Here is a 23850-nt window from a genome sequence, read left to right as displayed (position 1 = left end):
GTAGTAGATGGAGATGATGTTTGGAGTCTTTGGCAGGTCCCTATTGGTGAATCACATGCAGACTCTTGGGATTTTTGAGCAAAGCCCTGCCATCCTCAGCGGATAACTACTCTCCTTTTGAGAAACAGCATTTGACTTGTTTCTGGGCTTTAGTAGAGACTGAACATCTAACCATGGGCCACCAAGTCACCATGAGACCTGAGCTGCTCATCATGAACTGGGTGTTGTCTGACCAACAGAATCATAAAGTTGGATGTGCACAGCAGCATTCCATCATTAAATGGAAGTGGTATATCAGAGATTGGGCTTGAGCAGGACCTGAAGGCACAAATAAGTTGCATGAGGAAGTGGCCCAAATGCCTATGGTCTCCACTCCAGTTACATTACCTTCCCTCTCCCAGTCTGCACCTATGGCCTCATGGGGAGTTCCTTATGATCAGTTGACTGAGGAAGAGAAAACTTATGCTTGGTTTACAGATAGTTCTGCACGATATGCAGGCACCACTTGAAAATGGACAGCAGTAGCACTGCAGCCCTTTTCTGGGACTTCCTTGAAGGACAGTGGTGAAGGGAAATCCTTCCAATGGGCAAAACTTTGAGCCATGCATATGCCTGTTCACTTTGCATGGAATAAGAAATGGCCAGATGTGCGATTGTATACAGATTCTATACTGAAGTTTGGGAAATCCTACTTCCGTAGTGATACTGCCTCAGAAACCCAAGGAGGGGTCACTATGAGTCGGGGACGACTCAACGGCAAACAACAACAACAACAACAATGGCTTGCTGGATGGTCTGGGACTTGGAACGAGCATGGTTGGAAAACTGGTAACAAGGATGTATAGGGAAGAGGTGTATGGATAGATCTTTCTGACTGGGCCAATGGAGTAAAGATATTTGTGTTTCATGTGAATGCCCACCAAAAGTTGACTTCAGCACAGGAGGTCTTTAACAATCAGGTGGATAGATGACACATTCAGTGGAAACCAGCATCCTTTTTCCCCAGCTACTCCTATACTTGCTCAATGGGCCTATGCTTATGGAATTCACTGGTCTTACCATGTTGCCCATCAACCTGAAGCAGCTGGCTTGATAGAAGGATGGAATGGCCTACTGAAAACACAACTACGGCACCAGCTTGGTGGCAATACCTTGAAGGGTTGTGGCAATGTTCTCTAGGAGTCTCTATATGCTCCAAACCAGCGTCTAATATATGGTTCTGTTTCTCCAATAGCCAGGATTCATGGGTCCAGGAACCAAGGAGTAGAAACAGGAGTGATACCACTCACTAGTACCCCTAATGGCCCACTCAAAACATTTTTGCTTCATGTCCCTGCTACCCTATGGTCTGTGGGTCTGGAGATCTTAGTCACAAAGGGAGGAACACTCCCACCTGGAGACACAATACTGATTGCATTGAACTGGAAATTAAGAATGCCACCTGACAATTTTGGCTTCCTCATGCCTCTGGATCAACAGAAAAAGAAGGGCATTACTGTACTATCTGGTGTGATAGATCCTGATTACCAAGGGGAAATTGGATCAACATTACATAATGGAGGTGAAGAAGAATATGTCTCGAATACAGGAGATTCTTTGGGACTTCTCTTAGTACTACCATGCCCTCTGATTAAACTCAATGGAAAATTAAAGCAACCTAATTCTGATATGACTACTAATGGCCCAGACCCTTCAGGAATGAAGGTTTGGATCACCCCACCAGGTAAAGAACCACAACCAGCTGAGATGCTTGCTGAGGGCAAGGGAAATACAGAATGGGTGGTTGAAGAAGGTAGTTATAAATATCAGCTATAACCACATGACCAGTTGAAAAAACAAGGACTATGATTATTATATTTCTTCACTGTATATGTGCATCAAATATTTCTGTTTCCTTCTGTTATGAACTGTGAAATGTAAATAAGGTTAATGCATTTCACTTGTATGTGTGTTAGTGTATCATGTTAGGTACAAATATGACTTTATAATTGTCCTTATTTAGAGATTATATATGGTTAAGAAGATGATGTATACAACTGTCAAGTTGACAAGGGGTGGACTGTGATAGTTGGAGCTGTGTGTCAACTTGGCTGGACCACAATTCTGTGTGGTTTAAGCAATTGTGATGTGGGTTGTTCCCATGATAGAATCAGATGTATAGGTTTTGAGCAGCCAATCCTTTGAAAGGGCATTTCTCTAGGGGTGTGGTCTGCTTCCAGTATATTTATGGACATCCTGGGAAAAGAGACACTCTTCTGTGGATCAGGATTCTGTTGTGGTGCCTGCAACTGTCTGTGAGTGAACGATCCACCACTTAGCCTGGAGATCTTGGATTCATCATTTGTTGGAGTCAACAGCCAGTATACTGACTTCCAACCTTGAGCTCCTCAGGCCCTGCAGCTGCGTGAATCAGGAAAAGCCTCCAACTTGATGTTTGATCCAAAAACTTGGGACTTGCCAGCCTCCATAAGGGTGTGAGTCATTTTCTAAGATAAATTTCTCTTTCTCTCTCTATAAGCTTTATTGGTTTTACTTCTCTAGAGCACCCAGTCCAACATCAACACCATTTACAATAGCTACCAAAAAAGATAAGATACTTAAGAATAAATCTTACCAGGAACACAAAGAACCTATACAAAGAAAACTACAGAGTGCAACTTCAAGAAACTATAAGAGATTTACATAAATGGATAAACATACCATGCTCACGGATAGTAAGATTGAACATTGTGAAAATGTCAATACTACCCAAATCAATCTATACATTCAATGCAATCCTGATTCAACATTCTTCAAGGACATGGAAGATCCATTCACTAATTTTATATGGAAAGGAAAAAGACTTTGGAAAAGAAAACACTACTGAAGAAGAAAAAAGTTGGAGGTCTCACACTCCCAGATCTCAAAACCTATTATACAGCCACAATAGTTAAAACAGACTGGTATTGGTACAAAGACAGACACATAGACTGAAACAGAATTGAAAACCCAGAAATAGATCCATCCACCTATGGTCAGCTGATACTTGACAAAGGCCTGCAATCCATTAAATGGGGAAGAGATAGTTTTTTTTTTTTTTTTTTTAAATTTTATTTTTTATCAAATGCTGCTGGGAAAACTGGATATCCATTTGCAGAAAACTGAAATAAGATCCATACCTCACACCACATACAAAAACTAACTCCACATGAATCAAAGACTTAAATGTGAAATGTAAATCTATAAAGTTCATCAAACAAAAACAGAGCCAAACTTAAGGGCCCTAATTTAAAGCATAAATAGAATATGAAGCATAAGCCAAAATGCACAAACAGCAAACTAGATGATTGGGACCTTATAAAAGTTAAATTGTTACATTCATCAAAAGACTTCTCCAAAAGAGGAAATGGAGAACCTACAGAATGGGGAAAAATATTCAGCAATGAAATATCGGACAAACGAATTATCTCTAAAATTTACAGAAAACTCCAACACCTCAACATCAAAAAGACAAACAATTCCATTAAAAAATGAGCAGAAGACATGAACAGATACTTTATCAAAGAAGATATTCAAGCAGCCAACAAACACATGAAGAAATGATCGTGATCATTAGGCATTTGAGAGATGCAAACTAAAACAACAATGAGATGCCATCTCACCCAAATATTAATAGGAAAGTTCAACAGCACAGAAAAAAACAATTTAGAAAACATTAAATATGAAATCTCTTTGATAGATATTCAAGGAGCTCTGGTGGTGTAGTGCCTAAGGCATATGACTGCTAACCAGAAGGTTGGAGGTTCAAACCCACCAGCCACTCCATGGAAGGAAACCTAGGCAATCTAATTCCATAAGGATTTACTGCCTTGGAAACCCAAAGGGAGTCGTTATGAGTCAGAATCAACTTGATGACAGTGAGTTTGTTGGTTTTGGTAGATATTCAAGTGGAATTGCCACATGTGCAGATAGATATAAATCTGATGTTCAGGGATGAGCTTTGGCCTAGAGATGTAAATTTGAGCATTTTCAGCACATAGATTATAAAGTTATGGGACTGAATGACCTTATCAAGTCAGTGAGTATAGACGTAGAAAAAAATTGGAATCAATATGAGTCATGGTTTGCCAAGTATGATGTAGAAAATCACACCATGGAATAAAGCCTGGTAATTTGCTTCTGTAAAGAATATAGCCATGAAAACCTGTGGCACAGTTCTAGCCTGTAATACATTAGGCATTATGAGTTGGAATTGATTCAGTGGTATGGTGTTTGTTTGTTTGGATGGAGAGAGAGAGAGGGCAGAGAAGGTGAAGGTATGTATCACCGAGTGTTTATAGTAATTAATAAGGCACTATGAACCTGGTAAGCAGGAAAGTGAGGAAAAAGAGGGATAATGGAGAAGTGAAAATATAGTGGACTAATGGATTGGAGGTGCTGGTGGGGACAAAAGAATGTTAGAATGAGTTGAAAACATCAATTTTATGGTCATAGAGTGGGAGATTTAAAATGGAGATTATAGAAAGTTTGCAATATATGGCAATGGCAAAATAACTGGTGGTAAGTAGTAAAAATAGTGTGAAGGGCAAGGTCACTAGAGAAAAGGCATTCAAGGAACTCTGAATTAGGATGTTGAAACAATAGGCTCTACATATAATGCAATTAAAAGTTTTAGGACAGGAGAATGTTTGGAAAGTGATAGCAACTCAGGTGCTTAAATCCAAGATTTAAGAAATGGCAGCAACAATGTGTAGCAAAAAGAGTTAATGTCACCTAAGGATAGAGCTAGATTGTTAGAAAGGAAAGAGAGTCTGGAAATGGAAATGCTCACTAAGGATCCTACTCTTCCAGTGGGTAGTAGGAAAGTGATACCAAATAAAAAGAAAAACAAACAAAAGTTAGCCTTTGAGAAGGCAGTAGAAGTAGCATCCTTAGGAAAGAATCTGGTTTTCATTAGGGAGGAAGATTTTTCTATATTAAAAATACCCACTCCCTCTCTCTGAAAAGTTTTCATGGCTTCCCATTGCTTTCAGGCAAGAGTTCCATGTCATCTATATGGTCCTTTACTTTCCTCTCTAGTTCTATCTCTTGTTCACTTTCCCTCTCTCATTCTTACATGCTGAGTAAACATCCATCAGTTATTCAGACCTGGCATTATCCCTTTTCATTCTTGGTTTTGGTACATGTTGTTTCCTTTACATAAACATCTTAGCCCTTACCCCTTAGCATCTTTCTCTTAACTTCTTGACTGAAAAGATTCCAGGTCTTATCATAAATATTTTTTTTTTAGGGAAAGGCTTTCCTGATTCTATTAATTTAGACCAGAAGAAAAGATTCTGTGTGTATGTACACTCAAACATAGATCACAGGTATATATGATATGCATATAATATAATATATATGATATGCAAAAACACATACACACTCACAAACACACACACACACACACACTTAAGGAGCCCTTGTGGTGCAAATGAATAAATGCTCATACTCTAAATGAAAGATCAGCAGTTCGAATCCACCAGGGGCTCCCCAGGAGAAAAGATCTAGTTATGTACTTCTCTAAAGATCACAGCCTAGGAAAACCCATGGGGCAGTTTTCTGTCATATCAGGTTGCTATGAGTCAGGATCAACTTGATGGCATACAACAACATATGCACATATATTATGATTTCTTTGAATTTTTCTCTTTTTACTAATATTTCTTGTCATTTCAAAGGTATACTTTTTAGTTTCCACACAGTAGTTCATGATGTCCAAATAACTTCACTTTGCCTACAAATTTCACCTTGCTTATGTGTAGATTAAAAATATAATCTATAAAGTTTTGTTATTTTTTATAATATTTTAATTATACTTAATGAAGTAACTTTAGATATTTACTCACCACAGCATGCATATATTAAATAATAAGAATAATTGTGTTACATAAGGCTTACACAGCATAATTTGACCAAAACTCTATCTTAACCTCAGTGTCTTATATGTGAAAAACTTTGTGATTTAGTAGCCAATATGGACCACTTTTGTTGACTGCACTGTTATTAAATAAAAATTTTAGGTGACTATTCCAGCCTTCATATCTACCACAATCATTGTGCTTGATTTTCATTCACCACTAGCAAAGAAGAAAAATATTGATTTTCATTCACCACTAGCAAAGAAGAAAAATGTTTGAATGTTAAATAAGTTTGAAGGTTAAATAAGTCTGGAGAACTGAAAAAGGAGAACTATGAAAGATGAAAATTTAGAAAGAAACAATGAGCAAAAGACAAATTATATTTGTCTCTTTATGTGGCAAATATTTCCAATGATAATTCTGATTGTATTTTTTAATAGCTTAAGCAGAGAAAAATCCAAATAATCTGTACCTCTAAGTTGGTAGATTCCACAATGCAGATAAACTAGTATTTGATATTTTGAGTTAAATATTAATGATCTATCATTGAGTTTGGGTACAAACAGCTTAAGAGAAAAAGGCAGAATATAAAAGTGATATGGCACTCTACTTCTGTAAAGATTTACAGCCTCGAAAACCCAATGGGGGTTGCTATGAGTCAGAAACAACTTGATGGCAGTGAGATTTTTTTTTTTTTTTTTGGTTTATTATTGACTATGGTTAAACATAAGTAAGTCAAGGATCATCAATGTCATCAATGTAAAGTTTTGGAAAATCATATCTATTGAAACATAATTTGCAACATTTTGTTGTTTTTTACTAGTGCAAAAGGTCTAAAAGCAATTAATACAATAATAAATGTTTCATATATTTTAATTTCTACAGCACAACTCTGAGAAGCTTTTTAAAATGAATCAGCTCCAGTTAATACTATATTAAAATGAGATTTGAAGACTAAATAACTCAATATTTATGATACTGTTTTCACAATTAAACATCAAAAAATAGTATGATGTATTTCCCAAGTGTCAAAAACAAATAATAAAAAAAACTAGCTATATTTTTCCTATAAAAACTATGGTTATTAATACCTAGATTAAAGTTAATCATACTTATGTTTTAGAAAACTTGTTTAAAATAAATTCAACACTTTCTATGAGCTGTTAACACTGATTACTGGGCAATTACTTTTTTTTAGTATCTGAAGTTTTATCTACTTACAAGTACATCTGCTTTGCTGCTTAGTCCGTTTCCATAATCATCAGTTGCAATGACTTGAAACTTGAAGTAGGACCTCCTCATATTATGGAAGAGCATAGCAGTTTTTATAAGCCCTGTATATGTTTCTACCACAAATCCTTCTTTTCCTTCTTTAATTGGTGGTATTATGAGTCTGTAGGCCATGGCACTGTAATTGCCAGTATCTACATCAGTAGCCTAGGAGGGAAAATAAATAAATAAATAAATAAACCAGAATATAAATAAGCAAGAAAAAGAATAACTGTAATTAAAGGAATAATTTATCTTGTGAAACTGATTTTTCTTGTGTAAAAATAGCATAATATGTTTCCATAAAGGTCTATTTTTCTGGATGTCATTATGTAGGTTTATAAACATTGTGTCTATGGAATCAAATGGTTTTATTAGACTGGCAATGACTACTGGATTCTGATGGACAGGACGGAAACAATAACAGAGGAAATAACTCAAATATTTTTGATTGGCATATATGATTGATTTGACTCTGTGCTGTGACCCAAATTGATTGAAGGTTGGGGTTAGTTGTTTACTTCATCATTGTCTTCATGTAACAGATTTAGCGTGTGATTTTGTTTGTGATCCAACATATTTCCTAAAGGACAAAATAATAAAATACTGCCCTGAAATATCTCAATTGACAAGACAATAAGTAAAACTTCAGAGTTGTAAATAAATTTAGAGATAAATAAAAGGCTGATTACTTAATGCTGAATTGGAATTGACTAACAAGATTTGCTCCTGTTGACCAGTAATTAACCTTACCTGTAAAATTTTCTTACCTTTTGAAATTAAACAGAGGTAACTAGTTTCCTAGAACATCTTTTGCTTTTTATTTTATTTAAATGAGTTTTTTTTAACATAATGTATTAGGCTAGCTCTATGGCTTCTACTAGAGGGGAAGTTTTCAGTGCCATTTTAAGAGTTATTTCATAGTAAAATATTTGGAACAGGAATGAATGATAGACTACTACTGAAATTACACGAGGCTACATGCTTCTTATTCATCAGACTGGGTAAATAAATTATGTATTTTAGTTATAGGAGAATATGGTTATTCTTGGGAGCTCTGGTAGCATAGTGGCTAAGACACTAGCCTGTTAACGAGATGGCTGGTGGTTCAAACCCACCAGCCACTCCTCGGAAGGAAGGTTGGGCAATCCTAGTTCTGTAGTGATATTGCCTCGGAAACCCAAGGAGGGGTTGCTATGAGTCGAGTTTGACTCAACGGCACATAACAACAACAACAACAACATGACTATTCTTATTTTGACCAATGCTATTATTATTATTAGGAGCTCTGGTAGCATAGTGGCTAAGGCACTTGACTGCTAACCAGAGGGATGGAGGTTCAAACCCACCAGCCACTCCTTGGAAGGAAGATGGGGCAATCTACTTCTGTAGTGATACTGCCTCGGAAACCCAAGGAAGGGTCGCTATGAGTTGGGTCCGACTCGACGGCACATAACAACAACGACAACATTATTATTATTATTATTATGAGCTTGATGGTACAGTGGTTAAAGCATGAGGCTAACCAAAAAGTCAGCAGTTTGAACCCACCAGCTGCTCCATGCAGAAAGATGAGACAGTCTGCTTGTGGAAAGATTTACAGCCTTGGAAACCCTATGGGGAAGTTCTACTCTTCCCTATAGGGTCTCTGTGAGTCAGAATGGACTCAATGGCAGTGGGTTTAGTTTTTCAATTATTATTATTAAATACCTTGTATGAAGCACTTATGATTTGCCACTACAATGCTTGTTTTATTAAAAAAAAAAAGTCTCTCTGAGGAATTTTAATTTGATTTAGTTTTAATTAAATTTAAATAATCAAGGTCACTTTGTAAGTCAGGATAGCAACAATAACAATAATAGTAAATGATACTAAATTTTGTTTTAAAGTGAAACAAGAGCCTCTATCTCTGATTCCAAAGGCTGTGTACGCCCTTAACCATTTATTTACAACATTTCAGGATAACTATCCACTAGTTAGACAAGTCAGCTTAAACTAAACAACCCTGACTTTTAAACTCAAGATAATATATTTCTTGAATTTTCTAAGCAGTTAAAATTTACAGCTTTAAAAAGGACAACTACCAACTAACAGCTCCCATCTTCAGAAGCTCTGCATGACTTACATCATAGGAGAACTCAGACTTGACATTATAGGAATAGTAATTGGATTTTAACATCTGGTCACAATCTCAATTAAAAGGAAAGAAAACAAAGCAAAACACCTAGTTATCAAGGTTTTGTTTTTGTTTTTCTTTTTAATCTTTGAACCACAGATTTTATTCATTTAAGAGAGTATTTGTTGTTGTTTGCTGTTATGTGCCGTCGAGTCGGCCCCGACTCATAGCGACCCCTCCTTGGGTTTCCGAGGCAGTATCGTCAGGGAAGTAGGATCGCCCAACCTTCCTTCTGAGGAGTGGCTGGTGGGTTTGAACCGCCAGCCGTCTGGTTAGCAGGCAAGTGTCTTAGCCACTATGCTACCAGAGCTTCCTTAAGAGAGTATAGCATAAGAAATAAAAAAAGGATATTTATTCTCATTTAAAATTAAAATCAGAGTTTGATTCAAGTAATCAAAGACATTTCTTCTACATACAAATCTGGACTAATGCCTAGTTAGTGAAAGATTTGGTTGAACATTGTCTTTTAACTTCCGATTAACATGGGCATTTTCCCTGAAATAAAGTTTTTGCTGTTAAAGTAGACTTTACTGAGATAAACCAAACCCACAGAAAAGGTGCACAAGTCATAAGTATGCAGCTGGACACAATTTTACAAAGTCTATAGAAAATACACCTTCACATGACTATAGAAAATACACCTTCACATGACTAGCACTAATATCAAGAAACAAGACATCCCAGAAAGTCCCTCATGCTCTCTTCTGATCATACTCAGCTCCCTCCCTACCTTGATGTTCCACACAATTTGATGAGTTGTGTATGTATTTAAATACGATAATGATACAATCACAAAAAGCATTCTGCTTTCTTCTGCATTCTTTGTGTGTGTGTGTGGGGGTGGTGGTTCATGAACAGAAATTTATTTTTCACAGTTCAGGAGGCTGTAAGTTCAAATTCAGGGCTCCAGCTCTAGGGGAAAGCTTTTTCTGTCTTCTGATTTCTTTTATTCAATTGTGTGTTGTAAGGTTCTAAGCCTTTATGTTTTAAGTAAATCCCACATAACAAACACAATCACATTTAGGAAAGAGAAGATGCTTACAACAAAATCATAGTAGATTTCTTGGTACATTAAGCTTCTTTACACAGTTGTTACTGGTTAACTTTCAATTTCAATAAGCCAGTGATTTTACTTTACAGGATCCCTAATTCATTGAATTTTTACCACCATATACGGCTATATTTCATCTTTACACATTAAAATGCTTAAAACAAAACAAAATAAATAAACAAACATAATACCTCTTCTGAAACAAACACCATTCAATGAAAAAGCTTGGTGTGGAATTAGCCATTTTAAGTCAGAAATGTCCATTTTTTTTTTAAAAATGAATTTTCAAGGTTCATTTAGAGCAAATTGTCCAAAATGAGATGCTTTTTTTGTTTTTGTAAAGTTTACTTGAACTTCTACTTTTTAAATTTAAGTTTCTGCTGTGTTGTGTATATTGCTCAGCAATGACTCCACTCTAAATTTCTAGTTATTTTGGTGAATGTGACTCTGTTTGGAGATTCAAAACTCTCATTTTAGGGGATATACATTGGGATGGTTGTCAGGATTATTAGTACACATTCACACCAATCTCTCTCATGTACATATAGCTGAGTGCTAGTAAGTTAAACAGTGAATAATACAAAACACAAAAACCTTCAGTGAGCGCCACACTTTATGGGTGATTTAAGGGATTTTCTTTTCTTTTCATTTTTCTGGCTTAAAATAATACAAAGTTATTGTCTTACTCTGTAAGTTACAAGTCCAGCACAGGTCTCACTGGACTAAAACCAAAGTGCCAGCAGGGATGCATTTCCTCTGAAAGCTCTAGGGAGAATCTATTTCCTTGCCTTTTCCAGCTACTAGAGGCCTCTCAGGGGAGCTCTGGTGGTGTAGCGCCTAAGGCATTTGACTGCTAACCAGAAGGCTGGCCATTCAAACCCACCAGCCACTCCTCAAAAAGAAGATTGGGCAATCTATTTCCGTAGTAATACCACCTCAGAACCTCAAGGAGGGGTCGCTATGAGTCAAATCCGACTCCACAGCAGTGAGTTTTGTTGTTTTTTGGTTAGATTTCTCTCTCTGGTCCTTGCATATAGCACATTTCAGAAACAGTAACAGGGCATTGGGCTCTTCTCACATTGCCATCTCTCTCTAACCACAGCTTGTCAAGGTCCTCCTTTTAAGAACTGATTAGATTGGGAACACTCAGATAATTCAGGATAATCTCCCCATCTCAAGATCCTTAACATTAATCTCATCTACAAAGCCCTTTTTCACCATATAAAGCAACATATTCAAAGGACCCAGGGACTAGGGCATGGCCACCTTTGGGGCCCATTGTTCTGCCTATCACAAGGTAGAGCCACAAAGATTTGCTGAAGTTGGTATGAGGGAAAGAAATGAGCCAACGACAACTTGCAGGTTTTACACCTGAGCCACTGAGTGAATGATGGAGCCATTGCTAGAGAAGCAAAGCCCTTGGGTTGAGTTGATGGGCTGTGGTGCGGAGAGGTAAGGACTCAACAGTTCTGTCCGGGATGTTCTAAATTTGGAGTCAGTGCAACAGGAGATCAACACAAACCAGAATGATTGGGAGAGCTCACAATGGCACCCAGGAAAGAGAACAGCACAGGCAAAGACAGCACATATGTGACTCACCACATAAGCCCCCTCAACGCAATAAACAAAGATGGAGCCGCTAATGTTCAGCAGGCACTGGAGATAAAAATACCTCCCTAAACAAAGATGTTTCAGAAGTGAATGGAAGGCCAAGTGGAGGAATAGCTGGGCAGAGAGGTTAAGTCTGATTTGGGAGGCATGCTGCAGGGCCAAGAGGAAGCCAATGCAGGGTCTTATGAGACAAAAAGCATGACCCAGAAAAAAAGACATACGAACACTTGACAAAACAGTTTATAAACAGGTGACAGTGGGCCTGGCACCAAACTGGCTGACCTGTGGGTGGATGCCAGAATATTGTAAGTATGGTGCGAGCAAGGGTACATGGGGCTCCAGCCCAGGTTAGGAAATCCTAGCCCTTTCTGCTGCTCCTGCTGTTGGGCCCGAGGCCAGGGTTTGCTGCTGGAGCCACCAGCTGGGAAATGGGCATGGAGGGGTGTGGGAGGCATTGAATGAAGGGAGAGGCATCTCTTCCTCTTCTGAACTATGGCTCGTAAATCATGTAATTCAATCCAGGTGGAAGAGTGTTGGCAGCTGGAAGGGGAGAAGAAGAAAACACAGATGATAAAAAAAAAAAAAAAAAAAAAAGTCAATAACGCTTCCCCATAAAATAAATTGAGATTTGTGGAATTCACTTCCATTTGACATCAAAGATGCCAATTTGGTGACTTCATTAAAGGCCAAATTGAAAACGTATTGTTTTAATCCAGGTCCCCAAGCTGCCCCAGGCTAGGTGGTGAAAGCCTTAAGGGATTTTCAAGTTTCATTTTGAGTCTATTCAATTTTTAATAAACACATGACTTAACACACAAACCTGTCAGTAAGATGTGAGTGATCTGTGTTGAATATATATGTATATAGAGAGAGTACATATTGAATAACACAAAAATATGGATAACAAAATGGGAGAACACAATTTTAAATCTAGATCATTATGTGAAAAGAGTTTCATCAGTGTATTGTATCTTTATGCTTCTTATGTCTAATCATTTTAAATTTTGTTTTGTTTCTATTGTGTATTGAAGACAAACTCCAAAACCAGGTGGAACTTTGAAAAATATAGTAACTCAGAGCTTCAGGTATTCTTATCTCTGAAATGAGGAGAATAACATTTAACAAATGCTATTTTAAAGTATGGTAATATATATAGCCAAGTTCAATAAGGTAACTACTATAATTATCTGGATTATTCAACTTCTTTTTCACATTTGCTTCAATCAAATGACATACCAGTGAATATGCAAATTTAAACACCCACTCAAATTTAACTATTCATTATTCCATATTTATTGCCATAAGATTATAATTCTCTTAACAAAATAATGCATTTATCCATCTTTTTCTCATAGCACACAAGAGTCATGCACTTAATACACTCATAATCTTTTTTTCTTCCCCCACTTCTTCTTTACTGCTTCCAGACCACATCTGTCCATCATTGCAAAGCCTCTTTCTCAAGTGTAATTCATGCACTTAAATACAATACACTACCCTCCACCGTTCCATATTGCTGAACATAGTAAGGATGTTAGTATAGCTCCCAGTCTACCTTTTCTACTTTAACTTCTCCTCTACGAATTTCAGTGTTCATGTATATGGCTCAGCCATCAAACAATCTGCCTCCAAATTCCTAGGCAGAAACAACATTCTTCAGACTTTGAATTGTGTCACTGCAACAATTTAATGCAACAGTCAAATTTTCATCTTTTGCTTCATGGAGATATTCCTCCTAAGGAAAAACTGCATTTCTGGAAGCTTAAACTTCAATGTATAAATTTCTCCACACGGTTTCCTGCTGCTTTTTTATTCCATTAAGATTCTTTAATATTAGTGAATTTTTCAGTTTCACAAATTCTCTCTTTATTCCCAATCTTTTAGGACCTATCTCTCTTCCTTCTCCATCACAGATCCATAGTCAGTCACATTGTTCTCATTTCTTTATCCTTCTACAATATTTGTCCTTCTCTTCTCTTGTTGTTGTTAGGTGCTGTCCAGTTGATTCCAACTCACAGTAAACCTATGTACAACAGAATGAAACATTGCCAAGTCATGTGCCATGCTCACAATCATTGCCAGGCTTGAGCCAATTGTTGCAGCTACTATGTCAATCCATCTCATTGAGGGTCTTCCTCTTTTTTGCTGACCTCTACTTCACAAAGCATGACATTCTTCTCCAGGGAATGGTCCCTTCTGACAACAAGACCAAAGTTTAAGAGATGAAATCTGACCATTCTTGCATCTAAGAAGCATTCCAACTTTATTTACTCAAAGATAAATTTGTTCATTCTTCTAGCAGTCCATGGTACATTCAATAATCTTAGCCAACACCACAAATCAAATGCATTGATTCTTCTGCTGTCTTCTTTATTCATTGTCTAGCTCTCACATGCATATGAGTCTAATGAAAATACCATGGCTTTGGTCAGGCACACCTTAATCTTCAAAGTGACATATTTGCTCTTTAACATTTTGAAGAGGTCTTTGGCAGATTTTCCCAGTGAAATGCATTGTTTGATTTCTTGATGACTGCTTCTACAGGTGTTGGCTGTGGGTCCTAGTACGATGAAATCCTTGACAACTTCAATCTTTTCTCCATTTATAATGATGTTGCTTATTGGTCTAATTGTGAGGATTTTTGTTTCCTTTATGTTGAGTTGCAATCCATACTGAACACTGTAGAACTTGATGTTCATCAGTAAATGTTTCAAATCATCTTCACTTTCAGCAAGCACGATTGTGTCATCTGGATGTCACAGGTTGTTACTGAGTCTTCTACTAAACCTGACATTGTGTTCTTCCTCATATATTCTAGCTTCTCTGATTATTTGCTCAGGATACAGATTGAAGAAATATGGTGAAGGGATATACACCCATCCTGATTTTAAACCATGCAATATCCCTTCATTCAGTTTAAACAACTGCCTTTTGTTCTATGTACAGTTTCTTCATGAGCATATATAAGTTCTCTGGAATTCTCATTGATCACAATGTTATCCATAATTTGTTATGATCCATATAATTGAATGTCTTTGCATAGTCAATAGAACACATTTTTTTTATCATTGATAAACAATGGTGTTTCTCATTCTGGTATTGCTTTCGGCCAAGATCCATTTGACATCAGCAATGATATTCCTCATTCCATGTCCTCTTCTGAATCTGACTTGAATTTCTGGAAGTTCCCTGTTGATGTACAGCTGCAAATGTTTTTTTAATTATGTTCAAGAAAATTTTGCTTGCATGTATTATTAATGATATATATTTTTTTAATTTCCACATTTGTTGGATCACTTTTTTTTTTTTTGGAATGGGCACAATTATGGATCTCTTCCAGTCAATTTTCCAGGTAATTCTCTTCAAAATTATTTGGCATAAATAAGTGAGCACCTCCAGTGCTGCATCCATTTGTTGAAACATATCAATGGGTACTCTCTCAATTCCTTGAGCCCTGTTTTTCTCCAATGCCTTCAGTGCAGCTTGGACTTCTTCCTTCAGTACCATCACTTCTTGATCATATACTTCCTCCTGAAATGGTTGAACACAGACTGATTCTTTTTGATACAGTAACTCTGTGTATTCCTTCTATCATCTTTTGATGCTTCCTGCATTATTCAATATATTGCGCATAGAATCCTTCAATGTTGCAATTCAAGGCTTGAATTTTTCCTTTAGTTCTTTCAGCTTGAGAAATGCTGAGCATACTCTTCACTTTTGATTTTCCAGGTCTTTACACATTTCTTTACAACATTTTACTCTGTCTTCTAGGATGCCCTTTGAATTTTCTGTTCAGCTCTTTTACTCCATCATTTCTTCCATTCACTTTAGCTACTCTCCCTTCAAGAGGAAGTTCCAGAGTCTCTTCTGAGATCCATTTTAGTCTTTTTTCCTTTTCCTGTCTTTTTAATGACCTTTTCTCTTTTGTTGTCTTTTTTAATGACCTTTATGCCATCCTACAACTTGTCTAGTCTTCAATCATTGGTGTTCAATGTGTGAAATCTATTCTTCAGAGGGTACCTAAATTTAGGTGGGGTGTACTCAAAGTTGTACTACAAGTCTGTTCTCTTAGATCATTCTAAACATCAACCCATTCACGGGTGACAGAAAAATGCAGAGAGCAATTTAAAAATTAGATATGTTAGTGTTACCATGCATCCATGGTCTTTGTGTTCAACTGTGCTTTTTTGCCCATTTGGAGAAACTTTGCTATATGTAGTGAGTTCTCTCTCTTACTCCTAATTTTCACCCTTTTCTTTGAATCACTTAATCTTTCATTTTTCTTAGGAGCTAAGGAAGTTGTAATTCACATAAAAGGTGAGAGTGCAAAGTATGAGTGCTCTTAATTTCCTATTCTATTACTAAAATATGTAAATAATTTACCCATATCTGTACTTAACATTGTTCTTCAAACCTCAGTGAAGCAACTGATTCTGCTCCCTCCTTTATCTCAGTTCCTCCCATCCCTTCTATGTTTATTGTTTTTAACAAATCTTTTTTTCTCTCTTCTTAACTTTTTCCCTACTGACATAAAACACTTATATTTTCTCATTAAAATAAAACATAACTTTTCTTATACTCTGTACTAATTTCTAGGCCCATGGATAACAAAAACAGTTTGTGCTTGACTACTAACCTAAAGGTTGGTGGTTTAAACCAACCCAACAGCACTACAGAAGGAAGCCTTGATGATCTGCTTCCATAAAGATTACATCCAAGAAAACCCTATGGAGCAGTTCTACGCCATAACACATGGGTTGCCATGAGTTCAAATTGACAGGAATGGATTTTTTTTTTTTAATATGCACTTCTTATGGTGTCTCCATAATTTTCATATGTATTTTTCACAGTTAAATACCTCTAAAGATGTTTCTGAAATCATTCTTTCAATTCCTTACTTCACAATCATTCTTTCATTGTAGGCCAGACTTGTGTCTTATCATTTCCATTGAATCTGTTAATGTTAGTGATAAAAGGTTAGATTCAGTCTTGTATCTCCGATAACCAGTCCAATACTCCTAAAATCACAAAATCTTTTACCTTGCTGCAAAAACGGCAAGGAGGCCACATGTTCTGACCTCCTCTAATCCCACAAGAGGAAGACAGGATTACCAGCAGTAACTCAAGGCCTATTCCTGCCAGGCCAGACATGCTGCCTCCCTCCAGCCCTTTCACCAACTGTTTCTCCCAAAGCACCACCACCTCTCTCCTGGGTTCGATAATTCACTGCAGTGGCCACACAGAACTCACAGATTATGAGGTTTATTAGGGAAGCACCAGGTTACAATTCAAGTTCAGGAAAAATGCTCAGTCTCTCTCCCCAGCCCATTGTCTCTCAGCCAAGTCTCTCACAGTCTCTCCCCCAGCAGTGCTGGTCCCTCGGTGTCTCACTCAGCAATGCATGTCTCTTGCATCTCTTTCTCAGCAGCACGTGTCTCTTTCAGGGGTGCGTGTCTCTTTCAGCATCATGTCTTCCTCTACCAGCAGTCAGAGAGAGAGTTCTGCCTCCAGGAGGCCTCCTTTTGAGCCTGGCAGGGTGGTCAAACTAGCCAATCACAGTATCAGAACTCTAAGCACCTGAGAGAGAGTGGGAACCTCCCAGAACATTGTTTTGTGCCACTCCCAACAAAAATACTCCAGGTGGGCAATCAGGATCTCCTCAGTTGCTAACAGCAATTCCTACCTTGGAGTTTACAAAGACTTATGGGTAGAAAAGCCACACTAAGTAATTTACTACACCATACTTGCATATATAAAGGTATTGCTGCAGCTACTGCTGCAAATTAACTTTCACTGGACACTTACAACTTGCCAGATGCTACACAAATTTTAAGGAGCACTGGTGGTGCAGTGCCTAAAGCATTTGACTGCTAACCAGAGGGTCGGTGGTTCAAACTTACCAGCCACTCTGCAGAAGGGAAATGGGGCAATCTATTTCCATAAAGATTACAGACTTGGAAACCCAATGGGAGTTGATATGAGATGGCATCTATTCACTTTCAGTGAGTTTTTTTTTTAAATATGAATTTTACATAAATAATCACAGTCTTACCACATCTTTTCCATATGAGTATATTCTACTATAATCATTTTATAAGTGAAGAAATGGAGGGACAGAGAGATTAGTAATTCACTCATAATCATACAGATAGTTGATAGCAGAGTTGGGTAAGTCTCACTCTCAAACTTGTATTCTAATCACTATGCTCAATATGTCAGACTAAGTACTAGGGTAAAAATCCAAGTAAAAACAGCAACAAATGCTGAATAATATATATATTTTTAAAATTTGTCCTAAATGTATCAAGGGGATGGAAAGAAAATAACAAATAAATATGCAAGTTGAAAAACAAGTGAGGGAAAAAACACAAAAAGCTTATATTAAAGATAGATTTTACTTAGAGGTCATTTTGTTAATATGAGTGAATTTAGACTTTGGCTTACATGCTCTTGATGGGCTCAGGCAATAAAAGAAAAGTCAAAAGCCAACTCATGGACATGAGTCTAGTAAGAATCTTCCCTTCAGAGAAAGGTAAATCTTCAGCATGTTATGTTGTTGTTGTTGTTATGTGCCGTCGAGTCAAACCCGACTCATAGCGATCCCTCCTTGGGTTTCCGAGGCAGTATCACTACGGAAGTAGGATTGCCCAACCTTCCTTCCGAGGAGTGGCTGGTGGGTTTGAACCGCCAGCCGTCTGGTTAGCAGGCAAGTGTCTTAGCCACTATGCTACCAGAGCTTCAGCATATGGGTAGACAAATGCAACTCTCTTCTCCAACCACCACTGCCACCACTACCTCAATTGCCTAATATAAACCTTGATGTTGAGTGGATTGGAAAAAAAAAAAAAAAAAAAAAAAAATATATATATATATATATATATATATATATATATATATATATATATTCCTTGAAAATCCCCAACCAAAACCAAGCCCTTGTTTGACTGTTCAGTCTCTATTTGCATAGCATAAATTTTCCCAATTCAATAGGAACCATTTGCACAGCATAAATTTGCCCAATTCATAATATTTGGCTTTATGGGGATCTATTGTGGAACAGTAAGTATAAAGTGATCTTGAACTGATAATAGCCAAGGCTCTTAGTAGAAGCAAATTAAATGCTTTCTTGAGGAACCCACCTCCAACATGTTGTTGTTTTGTCAGTGCCATTGAGTTGACTCTGGCTCATAGCAAAACCACCTACAACAGAACAAAACACTGCCCAGTCCGGCACCAGCCTCACAATCCTTGCTATATAAAGTCCATGGTTTCAGCCACTGTGTCAATCCTTCTCGTTGAGGGCCTTCCTCTTTTTTTGCTGACCCTTCACTTTAACAAACATGATATCCTTCTCCGGGCAATGGTCCCTTCTGACAATATGACCAAAGTATGTGAGACAAAGTCTGGCCATTCTCACTGCAGTGTAGTAAATTACTTAGTATGGCTTTTCTACCCATAAGTCATTGTAAACTCAGTAGTGGAATGAGCAACTGAGGAGCTCCTGTTTGTAAATGTTATCCATCTGGGTTATTTCTGTTGGGCATGGCACAACACAATGTTATGGGAGGCTCACTCTCAGGTGCTAAGAATTCTGTTGTTATGATTGGTTGGTTTGACCACTCTGCCAGGCTCAAAAGAAGGCCTCCTAGAAGCAGAACTCTCTCTGACTGTTGGTTGAGGAAGACGTGCTGCTGAAAGAGACACATGCTCCTGAAAGAGACACGTGATGCTGAGTAAGACACCGAGGGACCAGCACTGCTGGGAAAGAGACTGTGAGAGACTGTTGGCTGAGGGATGGTGGGCTAGGAGAGAGACTGAGCATTTTTCCTGAACTTGAATTGTAGCCTGTGGTGCTTCCCTAATAAACCCCATAATCTGTGAGCTCTGTGTGGCCACTGCGGTGAATTACCAAACCCAGGCGAGAGGTGGTGGGTGCTTTGGAAGGAACGGTTGATGAAAGGGCCAGAGGGAGGCAGCATGCCTGGCCTTGCAGTAATAGGCCTTGGGCTATTGATGGTGATTCTGCCTTCCTCTTGTGGGGTTCTAGGAAGTCAGAATTTGTGGCCTCCTTGCCATTTCTGCACTCACTTCCAAGGAGCATTCCAGCTTCACTTCTTCCAAGACAGATTTGTTAGTCCTTCTGGCAGTCCTTGGTACTTCTAGTATTCTTTGCCAACACCACAACTCAAAAGAATCTACTCTTCTTCAGTCTTCTGTATTCATTGTCCAGCTTTTTCATGCATATGAGGCAATTGAAAACACCATGGCTTGGGTTGGGTACACCTTAGTCTTCAAAGAGACAGCTTAGCTCTTCAGGACTTTAAAGAGGTCTTTTGCAGTAGAACTGACCAGTGCAATACATCATCTGATTTCTTGATTGTTGTTTCTATCGGTATTGATTGTAGAACCAAGTAACATGAAATTTTTGACAACTTCAATCTTCTCCATTTAACGCGATGCTGCTTATTGGTCCAGTTGTGAGGATTTTCATTTTCTTTATGTTGAGATGTAATCCATACTGCAGACTGTAGTCTTTAATTTTCATCAGTAAGCGCTTCAAGTCATCTTTACTTTCAGCAAGCAAGGTTGTGTTGTCTGCATATCACAGGCTATTCATGAGCCTTCCTCCACCCCTGATGCTACATTCTTCTTCATATAGTCCAGCTTCTTGAATTACTTGCTCAGCATACAGATTGAATAAATATGATGAAAGGATACAACCCTGATGCACTCCCTTCTTGATTTTAATTTATGTAGTATCCCCTTGTTCTGTTCAAACAATGCCTACAAGGAAAAACAGTTACTGCTACTAATGTTCAAAGTTATGCACCCATCGCCAAAGCCAAAGATGAGAAAATTGAAGATTTTTTTTTTTATCAATTTCTGCAGTCTGAAATTGAACAAACACACAATCAATATGTACTGATTAATTCTGATGATTGGAATGTGAAAGTTGGAAACAAAGAAGAATCATTGGTAGTTGTAAAATACAGACTTAGTGATAGAAATGATGCTGGAGATTGCATTTTGGAATTTGCAAGACCAATGACTTATTCATTGCAAATACGTTTTTTCAATACCATAAACAGCAGCTATATAAGTGGACCTCATCAGATGGAATACACAGAAATCAGATTGACTACACCTGTGTAAAGAGGCAATGGAGAAGCTTAATATCTTCGTTCAAAACAAGGCCAGGAAATGACTATGGAACAGACCATCAATTGCTCATATGTAAGGTCAAATTGAAGCTAAAGACAATGTAAACAAGTCCACGAGAGCCAAAATATGACCTTGATTATATCCCACCTGAATTTAGAGACCATCTGAAGAATAGACATGATGCCTAAGGGCATTTGACTGCTAACCAGAAGGCTGGGGGTTCAAACCCACCAGCTACTCCTTGGATGGAAGACTGGGCAATCTATTTCCACAGAGATACTGCCTTGGAACGCCAAGGAGGGGTCTCCATGTGTTGGGACCAACTCAATGGCAGTGAGTTTATTTATTTAGTTTGTGTTTGGTATTGAACACCAACGACTGAAAACCAGACAAATTGAGGGATGACATCAAGTGAAGAAAGCAAAAAGTCATTAAAAAGACAGGAAAGGAAGAAAAGAGCAAAATGAATGTCAGAAGAGACTCTGAAACTTGGTTTTGAACAGAGTGTAGCTAAAGGAAATGTAAGAAATGACAAGATAAAAAAACTGAACAGAAGATTTTAAAGAGCAGCTTGTAAAAACAAAGTCAATTATTATAATGGAATGTGAAAAGACCTGGAGTTGGAAAACCAGAAGGGAAGAACATACTCAGCATTTCTCAAGCTGGAGGAACTGGAAAAAAAAAAAAAAAAAATCATTCAAGCCTTGAGACATAATATTGAAAAATTCTATGGGCAAAATTTGAACAATATAGGAAGCATCAAAAGAAGATGAAAGAACATACAGAGTCACTCCAACATATGTTGTTGTTGTTATTTGCCTTCAAGTCAGACCCGACTCATAGTGACCTTTCCTTGGGTTTCTAAGGCAGTATCACTACAGAAGTAAATTGCCCAACCTTCCTTCTGAGGAGTAGCTGGTGGGTTTGAACCGCCAGCCTTCTGGTTAGCAGTCAAGTGCCTTAGGCACTATGCTACCAGAGCTCCTACTCCAACATATTCATCAAATAATTCTAACTCTATTTAAAATCTCAAGAAACAAAAAAGCTCAGAGTAAAATAAATCACAATACAAACAAGAAACAAAATATTAAGAAAGACTGTTAAGATAATGAAAAGGAAATTTCAGTCTACAAAGGCTTCAGATACTTGAACGAACACACAGAATATAAAACAAATATATTTAAGGTTCAAAAATTATTCTTAAAACCATGACTAAAGAGCAAGAATAGAGCTAAAGAGCAAGAATAAAGAGCACTGCATAGCTAAAGAGCAAGAATAAAGAGCACTGCATAATGTCTGTTCAGGGAACGTTTGACCATGTATAGGTCCATGGTTGTAAGTGTTGTAAAGCCTATTATGCTAAAAAATTGGTGTACATGCAATGATTTTTTTAAAAAATATAAGTTCTATTTTGCAACACACATCAAAGTATTATTATCATCATATTATTATGCTAAAGATGTTTTAGTATAATCTGGAAATGTTTCTTCAGTGTTTTTTTTTTAACTGCATTGAAAGGTACTTTATATATTATATACTAACACAAACATGTGACTAACTGACGTTAGATACAAATTGTACTTTAATGCTCCAATTTATGTACAAATTCAACTTAAGACAAAATTAGAAACAGAACTCATTCATAATCTAGAGACTGCCTGTATACAATGTAGTGCTCATTCACACAATGTCCAAATCACATAACATCCTGCTTCACAGACCCTAATGTGGATGTTAAGTAACATGTGACTATAGTTGAAAAGAATTCAAAAGTATCATTCATAAATTAAAAATAAAATAGTTGAAATTAAAAATTCAGGGAAGAGATTGTCAGTACATTAAGTATAAGTGAAGAGAGCATTTATCAACTATCCAAAGATTTAGGAAACCCAATAAATCGCAAATAACAAGTAATCTACACTTAGAACCCACGCATCATATAGTAACTAGAGAACATCTCCCCCTACCCAGTCAAAAATAGAATCTTAGAAGAACTTGAATTGGTGGTCTAGTAGTCAACTTCTCAACACAATAGTTAAATGCAAGTGCTAGTGAAATGATATTTTCAAAGTACAGAGATAAAATGCTGTCAATTTACAATTCTAGACCAAATGAAAATGTCTTTTCAAAACAAGGGTGGAATAAACACATTTTGAGACAACACTGAAGGAATTTGCTGTGAAAATGATCTCTACTGGAGATTGCAAATTATGTAATTTATACAAAATGAATTTGATTCTAGGTGGAAAATCTAAGATTTAGGGGAAAAAAAACAAAATTAATGAAAGCATTAAATATGTGAAAATAATTATAAAAGCACGGAGTGTGCAGCACAATAATTGCATTGTCTAGTGTGGTTAAAAAAAGATGTTTTGTCATTGGCCATGTATATCAGTGCTATTTTTCCAACAGCAATGTGCTCACTTCAAGACTCTATCATATTTTGATAATTCTCACAATATTTCCAGCTTTTTTCATAATGCTATTGCCCACTTAATAGACTACAGTATAGTGTAAATATAACTTCACTTTAACTGGGAAACAAAAATTTCATGTGACTTGCTTAATTGTGATACTCACTTTATTGTAGTGGTCTAGAATTGAACCTGCAGTATTTCCAAAATATGCCTGTGTATCTAACAAATATAATTCAATCTTCCACTTAAAATGTGAAGTTAATCAGTCCAGACAGAATACATTCT

At 37.2% G+C, this 23850-nt stretch overlaps 1 protein-coding gene across 1 annotated transcript in view; it reads right to left on the bottom strand.

Annotated features, from left to right (window-relative positions):
* PCDH15 (protocadherin related 15) overlaps positions 1–23850 on the bottom strand; it is a 1158626-nt gene that overhangs the window by 69173 nt on the left and 1065603 nt on the right. The window contains exon 28 of the mRNA XM_007944018.2: positions 7101–7316. Within this exon, the coding sequence (XP_007942209.1) occupies positions 7101–7316 (216 nt within the window). The remainder of the gene's footprint in view (positions 1–7100; positions 7317–23850) is intronic.

This window comes from Orycteropus afer, unplaced genomic scaffold, assembly GCF_000298275.1.
Source record: "Orycteropus afer afer isolate SDZICR_OR568_19922 unplaced genomic scaffold, OryAfe1.0 scaffold00118, whole genome shotgun sequence".
Lineage (NCBI taxonomy): Eukaryota > Metazoa > Chordata > Mammalia > Tubulidentata > Orycteropodidae > Orycteropus > Orycteropus afer.
The sequence above is the reverse complement of the archived record's forward strand: the minus strand, read 5'-3'. Positions and strand labels throughout refer to the sequence as shown.